This window comes from Fukomys damarensis, unplaced genomic scaffold, assembly GCF_012274545.1.
Source record: "Fukomys damarensis isolate Sample0158 unplaced genomic scaffold, DMR_v1.0_HiC HiC_scaffold_16, whole genome shotgun sequence".
Lineage (NCBI taxonomy): Eukaryota > Metazoa > Chordata > Mammalia > Rodentia > Bathyergidae > Fukomys > Fukomys damarensis.
Window position 1 is genome coordinate 11,428,497 of NW_022900928.1, and position 11,117 is coordinate 11,439,613.

Sequence of the window (11,117 nt, forward strand, 5' to 3'; positions counted from 1 at the left end):
CAGTGATGAATGTAACTGTACCGTATACCTAAAAAGTACCACTAAACTCAAAGGGGAAAAAAGAATCAATGTTTTTCTCATTTTGTAAGACATAGTTTGGATTGCAAAATGGATGAAGGCTTTGTTCTTGGTGTGATACAATGTAGATTTGATCAAAGCAACTTTACCTCAGGGTGCAACTCTGCATCTACAATCACTGTGTGCATTACACCATAGTCTAGGAAAGGTACAGTATTAAATCTCATTATATCAAAGATGTTGGTTAAAATTTTGGATAAAAGAAGTCTAACCTAAGCAAAGTGCTGCAAGATACCAGTCACATACCAAGCAAAGAGAGTTGCGCTGAGCCAATTAAATACAGATAACAGAGTTTAAGATACTTCTTTTGTACAACAAAGGCAGGCTTCACTCTGCAAGTCAGAGAATTTTCATCTCTGTTACTTAAGATTCACTTGCCTTGATTGGCTAAGCTACCAAAATGCTTAATAAAACTCAATTCTTGGTGTATCTCAGTAGATCAAGGAGGTGTAACTTTGGGTATTATATCTGGTCTCTGTGCCTTCTGTTCTGACATTATTTTCTTGCTCCTTCAGGCTACTACGAACTGGAATAAACCTTGGAATTGTCCCCTGGAGTCAGTTTATCATGGACTGAATCCTCTGAATCCACAAGCCAAGCTACACCTTTTCTCTTGTAAGTTGTGATGTCAGGTATTGTGTTCCAGTGACAGGAAAGCTGGCTAATACAGAAATTGTGGTACTACAGAATAGGGTCATTATAATGGCTCTGAATGACCATGTGGTTCTGAAGTCTTGGAGCTCCTTTGTAGGAGGAGTTCGGAAAAGTTCAAAGAGCAAGACAAGAGAATTGCTAGCTTGTAATAATCAAAGCTTGATGGTGATTTTTATAAAAGCTCAGAATCCAATGCTGATAGAAGCATGGATGGTAAACTCCAGGCTCATGAAATTTCACTGTTCTGAGGCTTTGTGAAGGCTGAGTTTAAAGTCTCTAAAATAATTGACAAGGGCAAGAAAATTTTAAGGCAACCCAACATTCAGTCTTTGCAATGGTATTACTGCTTGTTTTCAACTAAACAAATGGTGAGAATCAGGGGACAAAAGATGAGAAGAAAAATTTCAAAAATTAAATTTTTGCCTAGAAAGAAATCAGTTATGTAGGGACTAGGATGGTAGTGTGGTTGCTAAAGAGATTATCAATAGTATAAGGAAACCAAGTACATTACACAGGGACAAGAAGGAAGATTCATTGAGGATATGTCAGAAGTCAGCAAGATTCTAAGGTGCCCCAATATAAACCTTGCATTTGAGAATAGTACTTCTGGGCCCCTGCTTGAGAAGTTTCTCCTAGGGAATTTACTTTCTAGGATTTGTTTCCGCACACTCCTTATCCAGGTATCATTAGGCTGTTGTGTGATCATCCAAGAGGGACTGGCTACTGCCCTCATTGGTTGCAGACCTTGGCATTTTCCAGTCACTGCTGTTTTATTACTGGCATGCAGGAAGCAAGAACTGTGAGATAAAGAAGGCTTAAATTTCACACTAGACCTTATCTCGAGTGTGAATGTATTTGAAGATGAAGTGTTTAATTAGTTAAGTTAACATGAAACTAGCATTTTGAGTCTTAATCCACCCTGGATGGTGTGTTAAACAGTAGGGACACAGACACACAATGAGATTCTTTACACACAAATAAAATTAGCAAAGAGAACTGTCAATATCTCAGTGGAAAAAGAGAAATTTGTTGATGTCAGTAATGCTCTATGCTGTACTAATTCTAGACTGTTTTCTCCAAAGAAAAAAAAGAAAGTGCAGGTTAAAATAAATCTGCTTGGAATAATTAGGGAATCGCTGAGGCATTTCAGAGGCCTGAGTGTTGCATTTATCCAGGCAGTGTGGAAACTCAAAAACACACACTGACTGAGACAAAACCCATCTTCACTGAGCTAATCTTTCTGACATCTGCAGAGGTCCCTGAGGGCAGCTGCCTCCATATATATCCTGCACTTACATCCATCTCAGGAGTGTCCTGCAGAGACCCTGGAGAGCCAGATGGAGGCTGGGCAGATGAAACGACTGCCTAAATGTCCAAGGAAAAATTATATGACGGGGTTAGCTTCATTGTTAACATAGGAGAAGGCACTAACCACAGAAAATGATCAAAGGGAGCTTATAGCAGGGGATCAGAAGTCCAAGGACTAAGAACAAACGGCTATCAAAATGCAGGCAACAAGGAGGGGGACAGCAACACCATGGGCAGGACGGTCACACGCAGCCTGTCAGCTGCCTCTATCAGGAGCCACAGGAGACTCTGACCCATAGGCCCAGGCTGGACCCAGAGAGACACCAATCACATGAGACATAATGTTTTCATAAAAGCAACTGTCCTTCACCAATCATCTTCAAAATCCCCAAGGAGGAAGTATTAGTATTAGAACCATCCCAGCATGGACTGCACAGTGGCAGGGCCCACAGGAGTCACCCATGACAGCTGAGTGGTTTCTAGCATGGAGGCAGCAGAAGCAGAGTGGGTGCAGGGTGGACAGGTGGTATTTGGGACCAACGGTGAGATACAGAATGATGTGGGCAGTGGATACGGGGGGATGGAGGAAGTTGATCTAATTCACAGAAGGAATAAAGTGGCTGCAAAGGACATAGTCAGCCACAGCATGTTTTAAAGTTTAGACTGAGAAGGCTTTGCTATGCAGACAGAGCCCAGGAACGAGAGCACAAATACTGGATGCTTCCTATCCCTCGCCCCTGTCACCACGAGCACCAGCAACCCAAGGCAGGGACTTCTTGACACCAGTTGGGGAGGGGCCGGGTTATTTCCATACATGGCTGTGTGTGCTGTTCCCCACCCAGGGATGGGTGGATCCCTGCACAGAGTTCCCTGCTGGCGCCCAAGGGAACAGAAACAAGACTTGGGATGTGCTGAAGAAGATGGACTCCAATCTAGCTTTCTGTTGAGTTTCTTCGTCTTTATCTGTTATCCCTACTAGTCTGGTCGTTATGATTGCTGTATTATATTGTGGTGAACTCGATATCAATTTTATTGTCGGAATGGAGTGTATGACAGGTTGAAGGAAGACAAGGAAAATGATGGAGACATTTGGGTGTTGAATTAAAAATCGAGATGAATATTATACTTTTTACAAATGTGACTGGGAGAAGTCTATGAATTAGGCACTCGGGCCACAAAATAATATAGTAAGCAGTTATGTTTCACTAGTAACCTCAAGCATATATTGAATTTTTTGGCCACTAGTTTCTTTTTTCAAATGAAGAAATAAGAGTATAAGGTACAAGGCATGACCTTGTCTACATCATGCTTCTCTTTGTGGTTTCTTAGAGATTCTGAAATTTGTGTCTATTATTTTTACAAATACGTAACATGATGTGAGAAATGTGAGGTCATCTAATCAAGGTACTATAGCAAACATATTTAAAAGAGAGTGAACAAGACTTGGTGAGTTTAATTACTAAATTTCTAATTAATCATTACACTCATGGGGATATATCCCCCCTATCAAAGTACAAAAGACTTAACGTTTCATTTTGGGGCAGAGTACAATGTGGATTTACATAAATAATGAATCATGTCTTCTTCCTCTCCTATAGTTTCTGCACAGGGGTCCTTCTGAAGGAAAATTCACCAGCCAAAGCCATATAAATGAGGAAATAACATGGCTCTTATGACTTACCATGTAGTAACCTTTAGGCTGAGCTCTGACATCAAGAAAGTAGTCTGCCTGTGCATGCAACATAAGTAGAATCATTCTTTTTTCTCAGATCTGGAGGATCCCTCACTTGTAGCTAAACTGTACTGTGTAGATACTGTGTATGGTAGAGGATTCACTCTAGTGGACTGCGAGACCGTTTCATGTGGATCCAGAGAACCTGCATTCTGTGTACTGTGCTATGTTAGAACAGCAATGAACACATTTGGTTGGGAACATGGAAAATTAGCAGAGCAATTATTTTCAAAGCTACATTTTACTCTCTTCTGGATTCTCAGAATTCACTTCTGGACACCCGACTCTGAGATGTGTCTGAGGGTCAGCCTCAAATCTGTCATCTGTGTAGAAACAACACTGAGATTCCTCCTCTCCCCAGAAAGAATAGCTGCTATCAAGAAATCAACCAACAACAAATGTTGGCAGGGCTGTGGGGAAAAAGGATGTCGATGGGAGTGCACACTGGTGCAACCACTTGGAAATCAATACAGATGTACCTCAAAAATGAGGATTAGAAGTCCCATTTGACCTAGCTATGTCTCTGCTGGGTATCTTCCCAAAAGAATTTAAAAAATCAAACCTCAGCAATATATGCACACCCATGTTTATAGGGGCACAGTTTGTAATAGCTAAAACTTGGAAACAGCCCAATTGCCCATCAGCTGGAGACTGGATAAAGAAGATGTAGTTTTTCTATAAAATGAGTACGGCTCAGTCGTACAGAATGAGACAGTAGACTCATTTATAGCTAAATGGATGCACATTGAGGCGATACACTTCAGTGGAATAAATAGAACGTGCATGTGTAAATACTGAATAGTTTCTTTGCTGTGAAAAACTAAAAGTGTAAATAAGGTTCAAGTGGTATAATTTATAATGGGAAATAGGAAGAAAAGGGCTAAATGAGTAGGGGAAGTGGGAAGGGTAGGGGAAAGGAAAAATGGGAAAAGTATGTAAAAAGGAAAAAATGGAAACAAAGTCTGTGTAAATAGGGAAGGGTGACAGGGTGAAGGGAGGGCAGGGGAATAGGGAAAAATAAGTATCCATACAAGATCCCAGTGATGAATGTTACTGTATTGTGTATCTAAAATGCACCAATAAACATAGTGGGAAAATAGGCTGTCATCTGCAGAGCTTTGCCGTGTTCCTGTAACATGTCATGGGTTCTTTCTGTGTGCTTGAGAATGAGTAGCCACTGGTACCTAATACTCCTAAACCCTGTACTGCACCTAGGTTCTACCAATATAATTTATATGAATATGGGAATTTCAGTTGTTTTTAATTCTACCACCCAGTGAGGTCTGAGAACTGGATGGAAGGAAAGTCAGCCAAAATATTTGCTGCTAAGCATTGAGACTTACGTCATCTTTTGAAACTTGATAGATCTTTAAACTGTTAATAAATGTTGACCAAGATATTTTCCAATTTAACATAAACATTAAAAGTAAAATGTCAAACGGTGACTTATTCTGTTACTTCTAGACTTATATCACTCTGGGCGAGACCTAACTGAACACCAGTTTTCCAAGATAAAGGACTTGCTTTTTATAACCAGATTCCAAAGTTAGCTTTGCACCCCACCAGGGACAAGTGACTCCTGATTTCTCACCAGTCTACTACTGGACTGTTCAAATGCAGGCACAGGTTAAGGTTAAGTACATTATTTTCCAAAAGTCCTAATGATTTAGTGGGCCTTATAGACTCATTCGCTCTCAACCAAGCTGTTTATCTCCATCAAATCCCCTAACACAGGATGGAATATGATTCATGGAAGAGTACAGTCAAGAAGAGGTAAGGAATTATTTTTTTAAATGATCATGTTTATGGCAATTATCGGTGGAGTTTTCTATCTGTGAAGGTGATTGTGTCCATTGTAATGAAACATTCTAAGAAAAGATTTAGAGAATATACTTTTTAGAAATAGGCATACAGTATCCTCCTTTTGCAACACAGAGAGTAAACTAAAGTAGCTCTTCATCTGAAGAAACCTGACATTCCACAGGAAATAAAATCAGTTGAGGACACTGAGGAATCACTGAGGTATTTCGGAGGCATGAGCCTGGGAGAAGAGCAGAGAACCGTCAGTGAGGCAGGGCAGTGTTCCTTCCCAAAGCCACAGCTGGTGACCAGGAGGAGGGTCCTGCTGCTTCGCAGGTGCCAGTGTTCCCTGAGGAAGGCTGCCGTCACAGTCCTCCTCAGGAGAGTCTGACAGACCCCACTGTGGAAATAGCTTGAGTTCTGTTTTACAGCGAGTGCTTAAAAGAGGCAAAAAAAAGAGAAATGATGGATTCGTACGGATGTTAATATGGGTCAAAAATGATCTCTCAATTGCAGGAATTCAAAGAAAAAAAGCATTCCTGATAGATAGCTCTGTGCCTAAGACCAGTACATGCCAAATGGGGCAGATAGATCAGGGTGTAGGAACATGAGGAGAGTGTAGGCCTTCTTGCTATGAGAGGTGTAAAGATGGCTGTTCCTGGTGGGCTAGAAACACCTCAGCATATCTTTCACTGAAGACTGAAGGCCGTTTAATATTCGCATTTCCAAGCTCCAGCTACTGCTTATCCCGTATTCAGTAGTAATTCACTGAGTGAATTAATGAATGATGTGCCTGATAGTTGTGAAAGATTTGTATTAAATGGCAAAATGAAAAGAAAAATGCAATGAAAGTTATTGGAACACATGCTGTGCTTAGAATGAATGCAGGAAATTGCACTCGTCATGATTCTTTTTGTAACCATTTCTGTGTGTGCCTAGAGTTATTATGTGTGCACAAGTAACTTAGGTTGATCATTGTGTATTGTGCTCTGTGTGTGTGTGTGTGTTACTACAGACTGAATCCAGAGGCACATGGGCTGTGTTACAACTGCTCAGTTCTCTTGTTGTCCTGTTAAAACAGCAGCTGATGATATATAAATAAAAGGTCAGGCTGTATATGAGCATATAGAGGTATACCATTATTTATACCTCTGCCTACATTTATCTATATCTGTCTCAGGGCATAACCTTACACAGTCATGTTTGTGATCTGGTAGAAGTTCTACTTCCACGAGTGAACAATTGCAGACACTGAAACATTAAAAGGAAGGAGTCCTGACCTCTGCATACTATCCTGAGGAAGACTACTTTTGTCCGCCTCTATTATTCTCTCTAAGGACTTCTTGAAAATCAACTTCAGGGACTTTCCCTCATGCCACTGATGCTGATTCTGTTTGAAGGAGCCAACAGAAAAGTAAATGAAGGGCTTGTCAGTGCTGTTGATACCAGACATGAACACAGCAATGAAGTCCATAATAAATGAAGTCTCTGTTATTTGTAAACCAGACCAACAGAAGCACACAGGTGCCTAAAGGGAGGACACCGACGAGGATGACCAGCATGACTATCTGATGGTCACGTACAGCCTGGTCAGTCGCCGCCTCCTGGAGCCACAGATCTTCCTGAGCAGCAAGGCCAGGCCACACCCAAACAAAATCACAAACAAAAAGAGCAGCCATTCAGCAGTGATGAAAGACATTGTAGGACACAGATAACACGAAAAGCTAAAGAAGAAGTAATGGTATACATGTTCAGGGATGCTCACTAACAAGGACAAGGCCCAGAGCCCAGCACATATGACAGCTGGCATGTGTCTTGGGTGGCAGTGTCTGTGCCAGATGGGCCACAGGACAGACAGTGCTCAGTGCTTCTGGCACTAAGCATGCACAAGGTGATGATGAAGGAGCACGTAATCAAAGGGAATAAGAGCTTGTAAATTGTGCCAGAGATGAAATTGAAGGCATGGACGAGGTCATTCACAGAACCTATAAAGTGGCGGCCCAGGAAGAGAAAGTCAGCTCCTGCCAGGTGGAGGACGTAGACTGAGACCACGTTCCTGTGCGTGCAGAAGCCCAGGAGCCAGAGCACAACTGCGTTTCCTGCCAGCCCCACCACAGTGAAGATAATGTTCAGCACTTCTAAGATCAGTATTATCCTGTCAAAGCGAAGATCCAGAACACTCCCACCCATGGCTGTAACTTCCTGTTGAATGGTTGAATTCATGTTCAGAGACTCTCCACAGATGTTCCTAGTTATGCAAAAAAAAAGTTAAGCACCAGCTGCATGCTCTCTCATTCTTGGGCCCTCTGCTATGTGTGAATTACTGTCTTTTGTTACAGGGGAAGATGAAATTATTTGCAGAGATGAAGTAGTTAATGGTTGGGAGTCCTGGAACCAAGATGCAAACCAGTTCTGGGGATTATACACACTGGGCTCTCTCTACTACAATAGGGATACTCTAGGACAGGCAAACATTCTATAGTCTAATCATACACACTGATCCAAGAAATTCCTGCCAGTGGATAGGACATGTCTCAGAAGTTCTTTCTGAAGAAGAGAACAGTTAAGAAATGATCTAAGAGACAAACACAGGATGGTGAACCCAGTTATTATTCTGTCCTGGGCCAGAAACCACCACTAAATGAGGCATTGTAAAAAGGCAGAGATGAACCAGACCATGCTCATGACCAGAATAGTCTATCGATGTGGAAGAAGTCATAGAGATGTGAAAAGAATGTGGCCTTTTACTAGTTCAGTTGTGATGATGGCTGGTCATGGTGACCCTGAAATGGCTCAGCATATTAGCCATTAAAGATGGAGGATGTCTGTTTCCCCAGGGGGTAAAGTGGTGTGTGACATACTGTGTTCTCCATAGTAACTCAGTGAATGAATGCATAAAGGAAGAGTGTAATGGTAGGAAAAAATTTAGATTAAATGGAAAAAAATTTAAAGGGTAACTTAAAGGTAATAGAATGTTAAATTAAAATAAGAGCATCAAAATTTCATTCATCAGTTATTTTTGAGGAATGTACTGTATTTAAAAGAATTACCTCAGTATGTGAAATTCAGTCAGCAAAGTCACAATCACCATCATTATCCCGCCCAGGAGACTTTCCAGAGCATTCCAGTTCATCAGTGTGTGTTCTGTGCACCCTCAGGCACACAGACAACTGCTGGACTCCTGATGCACATTGATAAATTGAGTTTCTAAACTGGTTTTGTAGAGGATATAGAACCATTTTAATGTATGGTATGGGCTGGAGTTGAGTTCAAACTGAGATGCCCGTGATATGTAGGATGAAAGTGTAACTGAGGTCAAGGTTGTACTGCCACTGAACAGAAGTATTTGGAGTATACAAGTATTCAACAGAAGACGTCTAAGTGCTGTGACAGGAGGTGTGCAATGTAAATTCACTCCATATTATCTCCCTGGAATTATCATCCTGTTTTGTACATAAACAATTCTGTGCGAGTGGAATCTTTGAAAGCAACCAGAAGCACAGGGCATGAAATTTAAAGGAACTGTTCATGCAGATTTTTTTCTGGAACATGATGTCCAATTTAGATATGAGTAAGTATTAACAAGTGATTGAGAGATATATTATCTCTTAGACTCATCTGACAGAACTGTACATTGAGAATAGAATTTCAATTATACTGAAGACAGAATTGGAGGATACAAACTGAAGGATTTGTCCTGGATGCACACTGTGAACTGAACCCAGCAGTGCTGCTCAGGATCCATCCCTGTGACCAATAGACTCAGCACCAGAGAGCTGTTGATTACAAACACATGAGGGCAAAAGCAGAGCAGTCATTTCCAAGTGAAATCCAAGCTGGCCCTCAGTGTATGGATCACATAGAACCTACAATCAAGAAACACTAGAGAGAAGGAAAAGACAATGAAACGGGGATGGAGCAAATTATACATAGACGTTAAATAGGAGTAGATGTCAAAATCCAAAACCTTCTTCGTAACAAGGTAGTCATGGCATTGGGATCCAGATGACTCACTTAGAAAAGAGGGCTCTCTCAGGGGAAGGAGGATGAATCCTCCCCCGTGCTGCAGAGACATCAGAAGTGAACACATCTGTAATGCTCTCTCTTACAGAGCCTCAGTGGGGCTGAAGAAAAATGCTTGAAAAACTAGAAATTCTATTCCCACCCAGACATTTTATTTTACATGTGTGTTTTTAGAGGCACCGGGAAACACTACCAGGGTCCTGGAGGGAATAAGGAAAGGGATTTTGGATCTATCTCCATGTTTCCTAGGATAAATCCTTTATTTTGCTCTTTACTTCTTCTCTGCCTTTGTGGTGGTGAGTGGGACAGATGAGTTCTTCTTCACTTGCCTGACCATCCTCTCCTATCGCTTAAACGGTCGCTACACCTATGGTCTCCTTCCAGAAACTACTTCATCCCTTGTCTTTAGAATCATAGGGTTGGATATCCTGCATCACTGTTGCTTTCACTGACACCACAGATTATCATTTTCCCTTAAGCCTGTCTTTGTAAATAGTCAATTTATAGTAATGCTTCAGAATTATTTCAGTTTGGGATAACCTTTTCCTTTGAGCACCTTTGCAAGTATGTGAAGGACAATAACTCTGAAGGCAAATAAAGTAAGGAAAATTAGGTTTCAGAATCCTCAGCTCTTGAGTGAAATGCCTGCAGGTTACCTTGCTCTTTACATAAGGAAAAGGCCGAATTTCTCCTATGACTGTAGATTTGAAGGGTTGAAATAATGGGATGGAGTACAGAGATGGATCAACATGGAGAATCATCTAGAGAACTCCACATATGAATACCCACGTGAGATGCTCCCCGTACCCACTTCAAGATCAAAGCTCGTGCCTTTTCCCTTTCTTTCTAGGAAGCTGCATGAATTCTTCTCTAGCACACCCTAAAGGGAAGCAGAGGATTATGAACCTAGACAAATATTGACAAGCTTTGAAAATAAGAAATACGATGTTATATGCACTTACGTTTCTTGCAGTCTTCTATCTAGAGTTAGAACGCTGATCTGTGCTGCAGATGGAATGCCTTTCTGGGAATGGCTGATACCTGAGAACTCTTCTCTGTCCTCTAATACTGGAGCAGCCTTCAGGACCTGGAATGCAACCTGGAGAAGAAGTGGAGTTTTTCAAGAAGCTATATAGCTCATGTGATTTCCTACCGGAGGATTGTGGGCAAATCAATAACAGAGGATTTTGATACATGCACTCTTACTTCACATACACTCTTATTTCTGGGCATCTGTCCAACTTCCACTCAAAATCAACTTCTCTCATTATATCTTATATAGGTTATGTTCCTGTAAGTAATTGCTATTCCGAAGCCTTTAATTGCCAACTCTGAGCCTAGGCAGCAGCAATCTCCAGCATAGTGAAATGGTTTATGAAGCTTTATAAAAGGAGAATGTGGTATATCCGAGAATCATTGAATTCTTACGTTTTTATTTTTCTTTCATGCTTCCTTTATCAAGCATTCATTAATGTGAATGCTTTCAGTGTAAATGACACCTAGGTAAAAGTCTGTTTGAATC

The 11,117-nt window shown here is 41.1% G+C and overlaps 1 protein-coding gene across 1 annotated transcript in view; it reads right to left on the minus strand.

Moving 5' to 3' along the window:
* The window catches only part of LOC104872956 (mas-related G-protein coupled receptor member X1), a 22,097-nt gene extending 11,229 nt beyond the window's left edge, over window positions 1-10,868 (minus strand). The window contains exons 1-2 of the mRNA XM_033763911.1: window positions 10,811-10,868; window positions 10,558-10,694 (exon numbers count right to left, since the gene is read on the minus strand). Coding sequence (XP_033619802.1) covers window positions 10,558-10,694; window positions 10,811-10,828 — 155 coding nt within the window. The 5' untranslated portion in view covers window positions 10,829-10,868. The remainder of the gene's footprint in view (window positions 1-10,557; window positions 10,695-10,810) is intronic.
* Between the last annotated feature and the right edge of the window lie 249 nt (window positions 10,869-11,117).